The 16779-nt window shown below is 44.2% G+C and overlaps 1 protein-coding gene and 1 non-coding gene across 2 annotated transcripts in view; both read right to left on the bottom strand.

Annotated features, from left to right (window-relative positions):
* Positions 1 to 16779, bottom strand: part of ZFHX3 (zinc finger homeobox 3) — a 171827-nt gene that overhangs the window by 33119 nt on the left and 121929 nt on the right. Inside the window, exon 4 of the mRNA XM_023210312.2 lies at positions 8340 to 8447. Coding sequence (XP_023066080.1) covers positions 8340 to 8447 — 108 coding nt within the window. The remainder of the gene's footprint in view (positions 1 to 8339; positions 8448 to 16779) is intronic.
* Positions 504 to 563, bottom strand: LOC111541499. Its single transcript, XR_002731272.1, has one exon. It is a non-coding gene; the product is annotated as a U7 small nuclear RNA (small nuclear RNA).

Raw genomic sequence — 16779 nt, 5'->3', positions numbered from 1 at the left:
CATCTCCATTGAGTTCCCACATTCAGCTCACTCACAGTACTCCAAAGGCCTAGAATAAGTGACCTGTGTGAAGGTGCGGGGAGGTGGTTCTGGAGCGCCTTCAGGGACTCCTCAGGAACTGATATTTTTTCACTTGTTTGCCTAAGGCCAAGTTCTCTTCACCCGAAGGCATCAGTCAGCCCCCCTTGCTAGGTAATAAAGCACAGTGCTTTGTAGCGCTGGTCACAGTTGGTTCAGATCCTGACTGTGTAACCTCAAGCATCCTATCTGACTACAGTGAACTTTCCGTTTCCTCATCTGTCAGTGGGGTAACACTGACTACACACGGTTTCTGTGCCGCTAGCCAGAGATCAGGCATACGACGCCTACCACAGAGTCTGGCACATGGTGAAAGTGCAAACATTTGTTGCTATGGTTTCTTTTTTGGAAGGATTGGAAAATAATACCGGTGGGGCTATCAAACCATAGAACGAGGGGAGAAACTTGTTTATTTTTGCTTTTTTACAGGCTTTCCAGTGAAGACCGGAAAGCCTGCTAGACAAATTCTAAAAGCTATAACACTGAAACTTGGTTTTTAGGACAAGCAAAGGCACCCTAAATTTGTCTTTTCTGTATACCAGGATGAGACAGTCCTATTAACCCATGGATTTAATGTCTACAAAGCAGAAAGTAGAATAACTTGGACTTGAAGGTACTTATGTCATGCTATTTTACCAATTGATTGTTAATGAAACATCTGAACAGTATTAAGCACTTGCTAGGTGCTAGGGATTACAAAAATCAATGGTTGCCACATAGCTCCTGACCATAAACAGCTGACAACTCTATCTGACAAGAGAAGCACAGAGCTTAAGTTCTCCTCCTCCAACCTTCCTGTAAGTAGAGAAAGTGATAATGTTACATGTTCTTTGGCTTTATAATGTAGGAAATGTATCTGACTCAGAAGGCAAATTGGGGTTTGAGTGCAACTCTGACACCCAGAAGTTCCCAATCTCTGAGCCTTACTTAGTTCTCGAGGCTGCAAAACGAAGGTAACGTTGGACCCAAGAAGAATATGAGAACCTAATGAACATGCTCTAATATCCCCCACGGAAAGGCACAATGGTAATTTTTTTTTAACAATCATGATTATAATAACAGAGGTACTTTCTCATTGGCACAAAAATTAAAGCCAGAACAAAGCAGGCAAGATTAACATGGCCACTCTGTAAGAATAGTATGCAAATCTATAAGGTATTTTCTATAGTGATGAACAATGATTTGCTCCTTAATCTACATTTTCACTGCCCTTTATCTATACCTTGATGATAGTTCTCATTATACTGTGTCATAATTATGTGATTACATATGACAACACTTCTAGAAAGTGAGTTCCTTTTTTCTTTTTTGCATGTCCTGTACCTGCCTTAGATATATCTGTGCAAGAAAATATTTGTTCAACTGATGTAGTCCCTCTCTCTCTTATGACTTACAATATAAATTCTCAAAGCCAAGACCTTTGAATTAACTGGAATTCGGGCAAGTCCAGATATACACCACAGCCTGTATCTATTTTGGCTTCCCAACGTAAAAATAGTTCATGGTTTGTTTTCAATTGTGAGACAGAATTCCGCCTGCAGTGACTTTAAGCAGCCAAGTATACTGGAAGTGGCCTGGAAAAAAAAAGAGTGGGGAGTGAGAGAAGGGGAGACTAGCTGACTCTGAAAAAGCTGACACAGTCACACAATTCCCATCTATGTGTGAAAACATAAAACCAAAAACGGTTTCCATTGGCAGGACCGTGAACCACAAAGCGGCCACGCACAATGGGCTCCCAGCATTCCCTCACATGCACCCGTCTGCAAAGACAAATTTACTTTTGGGTGAGGTGGAGAAATGAAACCAAGTACTGGAAAGATACAGAGTTAGGCCAAAATGATTTCTGTAGAGGTGTGGTGGTGGTGAATGGCCTGGTTTCTAGTCAACAACAGGGTTGGGATATGGGTGGCCACTCAAAGGCATCCATGTGAGTCTCCAAGGACTCCTCTGTTGATGTCCTCATCACACTGGCTCTGACACCACAGTGAGTCTGTCCCAAGAACACAGAACTAGGTAAGGGCATATGGTGCTCTGACACCCCATCAAGAAAAGTAGGCTTGGTGCTGCCTGACCTCCATCAAGAAAGCCTTGAACCTTTTATCCAGGGTATATTAACTAGCCACAGACAAGGGAAATCTTGGAAAGTTATCAGCATTCCAACTTTAGTAATTAATACGCTCCAAGATTCTATACTACTCTACAACTCTCCCTCCCCTAGTCATATTTTATGGAGCTCCAGATTGTTAAGAACCCATTTGGTCCAACCTGCCACTTCACAGATTTGGAAAGTGAGGTCCAGAGACCTGAGGTCACAAAGGTAATCTTAGTGGCAGAATTAGGCCTTGAACCCAGGGCTTCTGACTCCTGCGAGTCCTGTGTTTTTCCTAACACATGTTTCCTCTCAGCACATACCTTCTTTTGTCTTTAGAGACTCAATTTGGAAAAAAAAAAAAAAAAAAAGTTATTTTTTCAACCTCTTTCCATTCTTTGTCACAGATTATATTTCAGGCACTAAGTTCCCCATACAAAGGCATCTCTATTTATACAAAGCTGTAAACAACAGGGAAAATAGGGGGAGGGCTGGTAATAGATTTGCACCAAGATGTGCCTGACCTGCTTTTTTTCAACCTTAGTAATTAGAAAGGCAGCAGGTCTGAAGGAATTATTCATATGCGGCAGGAGCCATACACTATACATTTATGTTAAACATGTCAAATCCGATTGAAATCATGCCTGCCAGCACCATATTCCATAAACATTCTTTTCCCTAACAGTCACCCACACCTCACCAGCCCATTAATACTTCCTCTAATAGGAATCTTCCATAGATTCAAATAAGGGATGCTCCACTACACTAATTGCTGTGTTAGGTGAGCATCATAGATTTAAAAAAATTAATAAAGTAAAATCCCTTCAGGCCAATCCTTTAGAAAAATGAAAACACTCAAACTACCATTCTAACTCAAAAATTTACAAAAATATAAACATGAATGTCAGGGATTTCTGAAGCATTGCTGTGGTGTCATTTCAAGTTGAGCTATTTCCCTGCTTCCCCTCCAACCCCCATTTTTTAAAAGCACCAATACCCTCTGGTCATCTTGTCCCAAATTACCTTAACTAGACTCAGCTTGGTGCTCTGTGGCTGGAAACCATGACGACTACAGGAATTAAATAACCATCTTGCTATGATTCTTTGCCAAGAGTTCAATTTTTCCCCTAATTATTGGTGATAAAGCATCACATTAATTGTATATCGCTTAACTTATTGCAATTAATGATTAATTGGATAATCACTGCATTAATCATTGCTCAGTTGATGACACGAGGGGCTCTTCATTCGAGAATACACACATTCAAATCTATTCCAGTAAAAGAAAACAAGGGTCATTTTCATGTTTCAAAAGAGAAAACCACAAAGTTGGACAGTGGCAATGGCTGTGCATTAGGGAAGAGAACAAAGAACTTTCCTATACCCTTCATTGGCCCACAGGAGCTCATCACACTTTCCTTGACAAGATGTGCCCCAAGGGCCTGTACATGTGCTACCACTCACCATCTTGGAACTCTCAGGTGGTTGGGACTAGTGGATATCCCTTGTCCATGTTTCACAGAGGATGTACCTGAGCCGAAAGAGGCCAAGTGCCTCAACCAAGGTCATGTGCTGGCTGGTGGACTCCCTGACTCCAAATCTAGAGTCTCTCCACATCACCATCCTGCTTTCAGACTGAGCACAACACCAACTCCTTAGAAGATATATATCCATGGTTGATAATCCAGTTCATTTTGAACATCCTGGAGGTTGTCGTGTTACTATAATCACTCTACAATGTCGGGAGACTGCTGCTCCTTATACTCAGACATATAGATGAAAACTAGATCAAATGATCAAACTGAAAATGATCCTTCTCTGAGAGATGGTATATTGGTAAGAGCTTGGGCTCTGTCCTAAATTAGAATAAGTGGAAAAGCCAGTGTGTAAATCTGCACCTGTCTGTATACCTTTTGGCAACTTGCTAGAGTTTCTAACCTTCCTTTTTTTCCACATCATGGCACACACAAAATGATGGCAAATTGGGATAAACAGATGAAGCAGGACCTGTGTACCTGTGAGCAATTCATGGCATGCCTGCTGGGAAGGACAGGTGTGAAGCTCTAGAATGGTGCCTGGCACAGGGTTAGAGCTTTATGCAACCTTTATAATTACTGGAAAGTTGCTATATCTATGATGCATTCTTTCAGGGTTAGTTTTGTTCCTTTTGGGTATCCATAAGCTGCACATGTGGCTCTTTAAATTTAAATTGTTTAAAATTAAATACAATTTAAAGTTCAGTTCCTCACTGGTACCAGCCACACTTTACAGGCTCAATAGCCGTATGTGGCAAGTGACTATTGTATTGTTCGGGTCAGATGCAGAACATTTCTATCCATACTGAAAGTTCCATTCGACAGCACTGGTCTATAGTAATACTGCTCTGACAACTACAGGCGTTCCTGAAATCCCCAGAAGAGTGTTAGATTCCCTGAAGGCAGGCCCTATAATCTCACTGAATTTGTCATCAGTGGAACTCTGCCCAGTGCCTTGCATGGGGTAGGGACCCAGCCACTGATCGTAGAACTGACCCAACCTTGGTTCAGATCACTATCTTGCTTGCTGTGCTGCCACCCAGGGTAAAAGACCTGACATCTGAATAAAAGAATCCCAAAGAGGGACACCCAAAAAGGAAACCAGGAGGCCCACTCCAAAAGTAGAAATAAATAGCTGAAAGTGTTCAGTAAAGATTACCCATTCCTGCACATACCCCAAAACTACAAAATCAGTATCTGAGAAAATGTCAATTATCCAGGCCCATTTGAAATATTACTAATCTGCATCATGAACAGCCGCTCATCAACATAAATTGTGAAATCTTTATTTACTTGCCAGGAGGAAGCATTCCCCAGCACATGTAATCAGATAGGAACAGCTCAATTTAGGGAGAGAACAGAACAAATGTAGATTTTTTAAAAAATATATAAAATACTAAGAATCCAGAAGAAAGCTCAGAAGAGGTTGCTGGCACCTATATCGATTCCAAGATCAAACCGGCCCAAGTACCTTAATAAAGCCTGTCATTACACACTCAGATACTATAGACAAAATTATGCTTCGGGTCAAAAGAGGATCATCTGCAGGAGTAGGGAAAGAATTTTCCCTTCTCTCTTTACTACTGTGCAGCTGGCAAGGTGCACCTCTGAGTTATTCATTCAATCACTCATTCATCCATTTTCTGTGTGTCTTTTGGAAGTAAAGATTAAGTAGGTCTGTTGCTTGAATGAATGCATGAGAAACGGGAACCTTATTAAGGACATTCATTTTTTATGGTGCTTATTTTACGTCTTTTAGTAGTCTCCTGACTGCCTAGCATGTCCACTAGTGCTGTGAAGACACACTCCCACTGAATCGGAAACACTCTGAATAAGATTTAATTGAACTGCTCTCCACAAAGCCTGCCCTAAACTGGTTGGAAGGATTAGAGAAGCACATATAGAGTGACTATCATAGGCCGGCACATACAGTAGGGGCTTTGCAAATGGTGGCTCCTGTTTATTATTTCTGTAGTGCCTTAGCACACAAAATGCAGAAAACATATGCACCAAACATCATTCGCACAATCCCACTAAATCCTTGTATGTTGCTCCTCCCTCAGCTCAAAATTCCCAGGAGCCACATGCTGCCTTGCAACAGAGGACCCAAAGAGAAACTGCTACCAGTTTTCCTCAGCTTATATATCACTAAACCATTAAACAAACAAACAACTTACATAGAGCTTACAACATGCCAAGCACTGTTCTGAGCTTCCCGTAGTCAAATAATCCTCACAGCAATCCTAAAGAAATAGGTACCATTTTTAATCCTCATCTCATCTGAGGAAACTGAGGCACAGAAAGGGCAAGGTACCTTGACTGGGGTCACACAGCTCATGAGTGGCAGAGTCAGGATTAGAAATCAAGCACCCAAATCGTGACAACCAAGGACAGATGGCCCAGAAGGTCACCCAGTCTTCAAACTGTGTTTGTGAAATCCTTTTCCCCAGCTCACCTGGTGATCTGTTTAACTGCCATCTGAGCCATTTGTTTCGCTCTCATTCAACATTGAGGCAAAACTGGGATCAGGGTCCAGGCAAAGCCCCACAGGAGGATACGTCCCCCACTACATTTAGGGCCTTCCTTTGAGCACAGATGGTCATCCTCTCTTCCTCGGTCCTACCTTACACATCCTCCTAGGGTGTTTGGCCGTAACCCTCACTGTTTTCTGGAGTTCAGGCTTCTGGACACCACACAGGCCAGTCTGAAGGGGAACGCTAAGCACGGTGGACACTAGAGTCCACCTGGTGTGCCGTCCATTCATTCGGCTGCAGTATGGCCCTGTCTGTGTCTCCCAGGAAACACTGAACAGTAGCGCATCGCCCGCCCTGCGTATCCCTCCCGATACTTGGGAACTACTGTACTACCTCTCTAATTTCTCTTTTCTAGGCTGAATGACCCATTTCTTCAGCCTCTTCTCAAAGGCAATATTTCTCAGCCCTTCAGTCATTTTCATTGCTCTCTTCTGGCCTCTCTCCAAGATTCTGTATCTTGTTTAAATAGTGAAGGCCAACACTGAATATGATTTAAGAACAGTCATGCCTGGAAAAGTAACAGAGGCCCAATGAATATGGGCCCTAGAAAGTAAATATTTTCTCAAAAACAAAAGTATTGTAATATTAATCATGGTAGTAAGAATTAAGTTGATCAAATAAAATCATTTTTGTTGCCTGTCACATCATTTCCTCTGATTTTTTTCTAAAAGACTTAACTGTCCCCTAAGTCTTCTCTGAAGTGACTTTGCTCCTCCTCAGAAACCCTAAGCTTTTTTAGTCTCAGCTCTTCTTCCCCTCAATATAGAAATCTTATCATCTTGAGAAATGGCCGTTCCCCTTCTCTCAACACTAGTTTTTCCAGAAATAGCACTTTCTGTCTTGGTTTCTTCAATGTCTTCTGCTTTGGGTAAGATGTCCCCCTTCCTGGCTGCACTGCTTGTCTCCCCTTTGGGTGGATTTCAGCATGTGAATGCTCACCCTGGGGGAGGGGGAGGACAGGAAGAATATCCAGGGCAGGCACCACCTGTGAAGGGCCCTGCCCAGGCCCCCAAATACAGGACAAAGATCACCCTTCACTGCTGACTCCCTTAGAATTTTTTTTTTTTTTTTTTTTTTTTTTGGTCATGCAGCTTGGAGTGCTATGGCATGATCTTAGCTCACTGTAGCCTCGACCTCCCTGGCTCAAGCACTCCTCCCACCTCAGGCCCCCAAGCAGCTGGTACTACAAGCATGTGACACAATGTCTGGCTAATTTTTTGTAGACACAGTGTCTCACTGTGTTGCGCAGGCTGGTCTCAAACTTCTGAGCTTAAGCAATCTGCCGACCTCAGCCTCCCAAAGGGCTGGGATTACAGGTGTGAGCCATTATGCTCAGCTGAGAATCTAGAGTCTCACTCTGTCACCTAGGGTGGAGTGCAGTGGCTGGCATGATCAGGGCTCACCGCAGCCTCAACCTCCAGTTGAGGGTTCACGTGGTTCTCCCACCTCAGCCCCCTGAGTAACTGGGACTACAGGTATGTGCCACCACACCCAGCACTTTTTTTTTTTTTTTTTTTTTTTTTTTAATTTTTAGTAGAGACAGGGACTCGCTATGTTGCCCGGGCAGGTCTTGAATTCCTGGCCTCAAGTGATCCTCCCACCTCAGCCTCCCAAAGTATTGAGATTACAGGCATGAGCCCCTGTGCCTGACCCTTAGAGAATCTTGAGGCTAAGAATCAGGGGTGACCCTGATCAAGTTCCACATAACAAATCCCTCCACTGGCCTTGGGAGCAGGTGGGACCAGCGACTGGACCTTCAACAGAGGAAGAATGACATCAAGGGCATTTTGGTGAAGAGCTACCAAAGAGAGGTGACCAAAACTGAGATGCCCTTGCACAGAGCTTGGCACTTACCTGGATACTCAATAAACAAGTTGGCTTTGGTGCCACTTAAAAAGCTTAACCATTAAAACATATATATAGTATAATAAAGGAGAATAAAGGTGAGTGCTCAAAAAAGCAAAATGAAATCCCCCTCCCACATGCCCAAAGCCAACAGAGTTTTTCTGGGCAGACTAAGGATGTGTCTGCTCCCTGACTTGTTAGCTCCATTCTTCCAGGGAAGGAAAGATTAGAAGGTTCGAGGGCAGCCACGCACACTACCTGCCCACTTGCCCTGGTCTTTCTCGCCTCCACCCTCTTGCTCCTTAGCAAGCTCCTCTGGATCAGCAGCTGTTTCACTGGGTCCTTCAACATCTTCAATGGCTTCTTCTGAAACAGAAGAAAAACATGTCAAGGGTTAAAAATAAAAAGAAGATGAAGGATTGTTGGCCCCTATTGCAAAGAACTGCCAACCACAAAACAGACACCAATGACTCGTCCCCCTTCTCTTTCCAGAGGCCCCTGAGAGGCTGACTGTGCTAAGGATATACCAACGTCTGGGTAAGCAGTGGGGACTTTCCTTCTGGGTAAACAGCTGGTATGAGGCTGTGACTTGCCCCAGACATGTGGCCATTAGGTATTTCCAGATGGATTCTGAATGCTTCACTTGACTAGTTCTAACTAAAAAACCAATCCTGGCTGAAGCAGTAGCTCCACCTGAATCCCTGAAGTTGCATGCAAGTGTTTTACACTTGAAAATGCAAAACGTGGCCACCTGTTCACTTCATGCCTAGCTCCATTCCCAGAGCCTCCCAATGGCGGTCTAGGCGTTGGCCTAGACCACCCCCAGTCACTGACCCCTCGCAGGGCTCACAGTGCCTATGCGTGTGCCAGAGGGTGTGGGAATTGTTGGAAGTCATTCAGGTTGTGAAGAGTCATAGAATATCAGTGATAGGAGTTCATCAAAACCAAATGGCATCTTGTGAGCATGCCAGGAGGCAGTGGTGGGAAGTGAGATTTGTAGAGTAAAGGATAAAAATTGGTAACAGAGTCACACACTTTCTTTTTGAAGCAATTCCATCCTTCACTCACTACGGGTTTAAAACTAATGCAGGAAATGTCTCTCCAGTTCAGTATACAGTGCTACAGTGAAGGCAGAATGATGGCTGCCAATGCTAGGTTGCTTATGAAGTGAAATGTCATTCGGCCAAGTGGGGAGGAAGAGAATAAGATACTCTAGATACTGAGGGAAAGAAGGGGAGACACTTCTCTCTTGCTTTCCTGGCCCTCTGAGTCACATTATCCAGAGCATGCATTCAGTAAGACTGGGCTAAGGGAATGAATAAAGTGGACAAACCAAGGTGAAATAATTTTAATAAAGATGAAATTATTAGGAGGCTATGAAGAGGACATTTTCTCAGGTGCACAGGCATGAGGGCAAGGATGCCCACATCTGTCAGTAGACCAGACCCCAGCAAGGAAGTATTGGGTCTGGCTTAAGAACACTGGATCAGGCCTCTGTTCAGCACCGCCAGAGGTCTCTCCAACCCCAATTCTACTTTTCAGTATTTTAAAGGATCATGCCTTCTGACCCTCTAGAAAACAGCCTCTACCCCGATGCTACTTTTCAGTTTTTCAAAGTGTCATGCCTTCTGACTGTCTAGAAAACAGCCTCTAAATGTATCTCACGAAGAAAGTAATAGGAGTACAAAGTAAATTGCTCTTAAAGAGTTTCTAAAACACTGAGGAAGAAGGTGTCTATTTAGAATCAGATTGTCTTGACTCAAGAGATGACAGAGGTCCAAGGTCTGGAAAACTGAACTAGTGTCACAAACATTCTTCCTTCCTTACCACCAAGAGGGAGCTTATGAGGCAGTCACTGGGAACCCAGGTGAAATACGGTACTGCTCATTTTCATCTCCAACTCATATTCCACATATAATTTCTATGTCTCCTTCTTTGTCTCACTGCACAATAAAGTCAACATCAGGTTTCCCTGCCCTACCCTTAGTTCAAACAGAGAAAAATGAGGCAACCACAGCTTGAAGTCAATCAGTTACAGAGCCCCACATTTTGACACCACACATCATTTAGCAGAGAAAACATGTATAGGTGTCAGTAGAGTAATAACAAATTACACAGCATGACACAGGAACTATCTTCATTATGTTCAGGTGGGATGTTCCGAGCACAATTTTAGGCTTTCAATAAAATTGTTCAACACTATAATAAAATTCATCTTTGAATGGTGATACCAGCATTCGGTCTATGAATATTATTACATTAGGTCTACCCAGATGAGCTAGGTCTCTTAAAGGATCCTTATTTGTCCTAATACATGCTGTGACACAAAATATCTGTAGTGTTGATACATTTATGCCTAGTGTTCCATTATTGGAACACTAAGCTTGTGGGAGTTATTTATATCCTACTGCTGAAGGTCATCGCCAGGGTCTGATTTTTCACGCAAAAAAATTTTTCAATCTCTGGCATAAATGGGTTAACCAAATTTGATTAGGCAAAGAGATGGCTCAGTGGCCTCTCATTTCTAGTGCATACATATGACCACCTTAGGTGGGGAGAGTGACATGTACAAACTACAGAACACCCTGAGATGGTGATGAGCAGTGTCTGAAGGTGCTGCTCAGCAGACACAGGAAGGGATGTACCCACTGGGGGACCATCTCCAAGCCAGCACATTATACAGCCTGCAGCTATCACAGCGGAGCATTAAAAACTCACGGTCACCCGACACTGACCCCAATTCTTTGAGCCCTACCAAACAAATCTGTTGAGAAGCTAGAGACTGTAATGTATAAGCAGATCACTGATGCATCAAGCATGGAAACTGCATGTTGCTTTGTGAATATTCCTGGAGCTCTCATTCTGTGAGCCCACTTGGGCCTTTGCTCTCTTCCCTCCCTGCCCTACTGCAAGCAGAAAATGAAGGCAGCTGAGTTCCGATGAGAGGATCAACGAAAGAGGTTATTTCAAGAACTTATTTTGCTTATCTCTCTTTTTTTTTAAAAGATTTACAAATCAAGTCCTCTTCTTGCGTTCCTAGGTTTAATATTATCATTTGTGATTCATTCACTAAAAGACTGCTCTATGCGTGGTGGAAGAAGAAATGATTAGGAAAATCCAGGATAAGCCAGCTCCCTTTCAAGGGGATCAGTGTCCTCAGCCCCCAACCCCCACCTAAAAACCAGGTCCCATTCAGCCCAGCCAGCTCATCTCTGCAGTTCCAGCTGTGACCTACAGGTGTCGCCCTCCGCATGGCGAGGCCCGGAAGGGCTGCTGGCTGCAGGAGGCAGACGAGTCTGGGCCGCCTAACCTGAGCATGTGGAAATAATATATGTCTTCAAGTGAACTGTCTGGTCCTGTAGATATAAAATAGGACGTTCATAAGCAGTTACACCATCTGTCTTTATACCATCATCATCAACAGCAAGAGGAAAAATAGCTCTTTAAAATGGATGAAAGGCCAGGCTGACAGTAACCGGAAAACTGTGAGCTCTGAATACCAATAAAGGTAGAGAAATGATTAAAAAACAGAGATGCAAACTGAAAATTCCTCTGGACAGCTCAGGCCCACAATGCTTTGCAGGCGGGGTGTGTTTTATTGGTTCCAAAAGCATAAAGCAAGCTGCTTACCAAGAGCCAGGCCTGGGGAAGGGCTTGGTCTCCCCGCCCTGGAAACACGTGGGAACCAGGGGCGAAATGGCATCCCACTTTGAAACAGAAGTCTGCATCCACATGCTAAGCTCCTAGGACTGTTATCTAGGAGCCCTTGTTCTCTTTAGGAATGTAGATTTGATACACACATGCTGGAGAATGGAGGGGAGGTTTTTTGTTTCTTGCTATTTTTCCCCACGGATCACGGATTGCATTCCCCCCTCTTCTGCGAAGTCAGTGGCAACTGGCTGGGTCATTATTACAGAGGCTGCAGATTTTTTTCCCCTATAGTATCAGCTACTGACAGATGGTGGGAACAAGTGAAGACTTGATGGACTAATGATCAGTTTTATCTGGAAAATCCTGTCTTTTCCTATAGAAAAAGAGACCAAGACACATAACGGCCACTGTGCCATTTTTTAAGGCTGAAACAGACAAATCAAAACCATCTTCTCCTTCAAGCATTTAATGGTATTTCCGATCCCAACCAGAGCACACCAGGTATGCTTTCCCAAGGGCACGGCCAGGACCTGGGAGAGGAGGTCATCCCCACTCCCCTAGTCCCACCCTGGTTCTGGGCAGGAGGTAGCAGGCCCAATGCCTCCCAGACAGCTCTGTGTTTTAGAAGACACCAGAGAAGGTGCCTTTAAAACCCCTGTGGAAGCCCACAGTAGCCTCAAACTGGAGCACCCACTCCTGTATGTGTTTTCATATTAAAGAGTTAGGGAAATAAAAGCAAATATTGGAAAACTGCAGTGTCGTCCTAGGGCCCCTTCTGCCTTTCATTTCCATCTTCAACGGTGACTGAAGACCTTTAAAAATCTCTTTTCTGGCTGGGCATGGTGGCTCATGCCTGTAAATCCCAGCACTTTGGGAGGCCGAGGTGGGCGGATTGCTTGAACTCAGGAGTTTGAGACCAACCTGGACAAGAGAGTGAGACCCCCATCTCTACAAAAAATGTAAAAATTAGCTGGGCTGAGGTGGGAGGATTACTTGAGCCTGGGCAGTTGAGGCTGCTGTGAGCCATGACTGCATCACTGTACTCTAGCCTAGGCAACAGGCAACAGAGTGAGAGACCCTGTCTGAAAAACACAACAAAACTCTTTCCATCACCACCTCCTTTTTACAACTGCTTCTCCCAGATAGCAGTTACTTACTAGTGCTTGGCCAAATCCATTCCATCCTGCTCATCAGTCAGGCCACCTGGTTAAGTGCAGCGCCCTCAAGTGCAAGAATTCCAGCAGATAAATACCTTCTAAAGGGGAAAGCTTCCTAGGATAGCTTCAGTTTTCAAGGGGATGATTCCCCAGTCCCAGAAAATTTCCCTTCAATCAAAGTGGTTTTGCTGACCACAAATGCAAATTGATCTCTTAATATACCTTATACTTAGCATCTTGGTAAAGGTGACTGCACAATTCCACCATCGATGGTGAAATCTGCTTCCAAAGGAGGCAAGCATGCCAACTGGCAGCCCTATGGGAATTTGCACCAATCTTATGAACAACCTGGAAACTGGTTCGTGAAAGCAGCACCAGGCAGAAGCCAAAAATAGAGGTGGCATCACCACAAAGTCAGCATTCAACCCCACAACCTCACTGAACACACTCCCTGAACGCATCACCCAAGAAAATGTTCCAATTGTTAAAAAAAAAAAAATGGTACTATTTTCCCAAATAATGGGGCCGAGTGACATGTCCATGGGGGGTATTCTATGAATCACTTACAAGCTTGAAGGAAGGGGAGTCAATCAATGATTAAGACTAGTCCCTCTGTTCCTAACTCTTAACAGGATAATGCAGATTAATTCAAACCTTCCCCAAACCTGACAAAGCCCCCATAGTGCCTTGGTGTGATAGAAATTTGGAAATTCTCCTAAGAATCAGGGTATCTGTACCCGAGGCTCTCACATGATCATGTTACTTAAATAATACACCAATCTGTGATCCCCGAAGAATGAAACTGTTCTTTCCTTTTTCTTTGGAGGGAGCGATGTTTGAGGGTGGGGGTGAAATAAAGTGCGTTTGCCTGTCGGCAGGCTCAAGAGCTGAGAAACATTAGCTGTCATGAACCACAATCAAATCAGGTTTGAAATATTTAGCAGTGGCTTGGAAAATGCGGCGGTGCAGCTCTGACAGGCGAGATGTGCACAGACACCCACTTTCCATTATAATGGAAATATCAGGCCTGTTCTGAATATGTATAACCCAGAAAAATGTATTGATTTTTCATTCGGCATTAAAAAAATGAAATAGCCTGCAGCTGTCAAAAGCCTTTTGTTAAAAGCTCATCTTTCCTGGAATGAGGTTTACCAGAAACAAGTTTTAATTGTATATAGGACCTCTTCTTTGAAAAACAAAATAACCAATCTGCTTACTTTGAAGATAGAGTTAAAGCTTTTCCTTTCTCCATTTTCAACCTAATTAACCCAAGGACGACCACTGAAGCAGGCGGAAAAGGCGGGGTACACCCTGACCATCAGGAGTGACATGGAGGGTGGCAGCTACAAGTGGCGTTTGCTGGTGTCTCTGTAGTGGGTGGAAGAAAGGACTCTGGGATGTGTCTCGCTCTCTTGTTCCCCTAACTCCTGTGTAGGTGCAGCATCCTGAGACTCATTGTATACCCTGGCCAATCACTTTTCTTTAAGCCTTGGCTGACACAACTGGAAAACGAGGGCAGAACACTCTAGCGTGTCCAATCCTCTTGGCATTTTGTTATCAATGGGAAACCTCTACTGGCTGCAAATATTCTACAGAATATGCATGCTTTATTTTGCAAATACAGGTCAAATCAAATCCCACAATATAAAAGATGACTACTAAGGCCTAGAGCACTTATTTCAAATAAAATCCAGTGCGTTATAATTCTGCTACAATAGAAACTTATAACAGAATACAATCTGTAATGCTGATAGACGGGCAATTGTGTTGCTCCCAGCTTGTTACTTCTACTCCCGTTTTCTCTCTCCAAGCCAGAAAGGAAGAGGCTAGTGGTGATAATCTTTGTGGCTACACCGATGGAGGTGGGCCACTCCCTACGCCATGCTCCCTCTGTGACTTTTGGGCAAGTGGAATCTCATCGAATAGTGACCAGAAGTCCTGCCAGTGACTCTCCATGTGCCCCAGCTTATATCCTACCGTACCGTGACAGCCGGATCCAGAATGTAGTAGCCTACTCTGCAACATCCCTGACACATCTTCTCAAATATTTACTCCATGGTTTTATTCCATGGTGTTCTTCCAGCCCTGACAACCTGGCTAGATGCCCGAGAGGTAACTTCCAAGCGATTAGGTTTTCTGGGTGACAATGCCCTGCCTTGGAAAATTTCCCTTAAATCAAGGTGGTTTTGCTTACAACAAGTACAAATTGTTCTCTTCACACACCTTACACTCAGCATCTTAGTAAAGGTGACTGCATGTTCTCATGGATGTCCACGGAAAACGGAATTTACCAATCTCCGTGGAAGTCCTCTGTGGATAATCATCTAAATAAAAAAAAAAAAAATTACCAACCAACTTTGCCCATTCCATCTTCCACCTCTTAGCAGAGTATATACATTCACTGAGGAAAATGCCACATCACAAGAGGAAGGGCCTGGGATCCAAACCAACACTGATGAGTGGGACATCTTGAGCTAACCCTATGGTAATCCAGGCAGGAAACCTCAAAGGGGTGAGACTGAGTGCAGATGTGTGTGGGGGTGGGGGCAGGGGAGAGCAGGCAGGGGCTCTACAGCTGGAGCATCTATTCACTCATCAGAAGTGTAATATTTTTCCACCTTCTCAGGATATCATTTCGTTTCCAATGGGCAAACTCCAGTGCATGAATAACGCTTGAAACATTCATGCCCATTTGCTGTCTGTGTGAATGATAAGCAAATGGGCTTGCCGCACTCCTGTGGGCCTGGGCCTCTAGAAGCTGCCTCTTCATTAGGACCCAAGTGCACTGAGTCAGTGGGACACAGTGTGGGAAAAACAGAGGCAGGTCTCCCTCCAGGGCGCCAATGCCTTCATCCTTTTCCATTTTCTCACCCACTTAAGCTCTCTGCCATGCGAAAGACCTTTCACTATCTGCTGGACTAAACAGTCAGGGGTCAGCCTAACGCTCCTACAGGTAATTTTCCCACTCTGGTGGCTTACCAAAAATAAGTAGCCAAACTGCTAACAAACCGCTAGCTTGTTTTAAACAAAACGGCCTTCTCGAAGATGACAATGGCACAAACAGATTTCAACCCTCTAAAAGTGAAGAGGATGGAATAAACAAAGAAACTGGGGTCACGGAAAACATCAGACACACACCCTGGCTCCAATGATGATTTCTTCTTTTTTTTTTTTTTTGAGACGGGGTCTTTCTTGGTCACCCAGGCTGGAGTGCAGTGGTGCAATCATCGCTTACTGTAGCCTCAGATTCCTGGGCTCAAGCGATCCTCCTGAGTAGCTTGGACTACAGGCACATGCCACCATGCCAGGATACTTTTTGTATTTTTAGTAGGGATGGGGTCTCACTATGTTGCCCAGGCTGGTCTTGAACTCCTGGCCTCAAGTGATCCTCCTGCCTTGACCTCCTGAGTAGCTAGAACTACAGGTGCACTTCACCATGCCCAGCTTAAAAAAAAAAAAAAAAAAAAAAAAAAAATCCTAGAGATAGGGGTCTCACTGTGTTGCCCAGGCTGGTCTCAAACTCCTGGGCTCAAGTGATCCTCTTGCCTTGGCCTCTCAAAGTGTTGGGATTACAGATGTGATCCACTATGCCTGGCTCTACACACACTTTTTCACATGGATCCTTTAAATAATCATTTTACCACAAGAATTCTTTTTACCACTAGATGCTCGTTTACCAAATACACCTGGGGCCACAGTGCCTGTAGTTTCTGGACAGAGCTTGAAAGGTGGTGGAGAGCTGCCAGCTTCCAGCGGGGTTGCAGCAGGGAGGCCCTGCAGGAACACCCCACACTGAAGGAATTCAGCCTCCTTACCGCCCCCACCCTGACCCCCGTTCCTGTCCCCCACAACCACCATCCCTGTTTTTTGGCATCAGGCTGTAAGAATCA

The sequence above is a fragment of the Piliocolobus tephrosceles genome, chromosome 17, assembly GCF_002776525.5.
Source record: "Piliocolobus tephrosceles isolate RC106 chromosome 17, ASM277652v3, whole genome shotgun sequence".
NCBI lineage: Eukaryota > Metazoa > Chordata > Mammalia > Primates > Cercopithecidae > Piliocolobus > Piliocolobus tephrosceles.
Note: the sequence above shows the minus strand (reverse complement) of the source record. Positions and strands in the feature narration are given on the sequence as shown.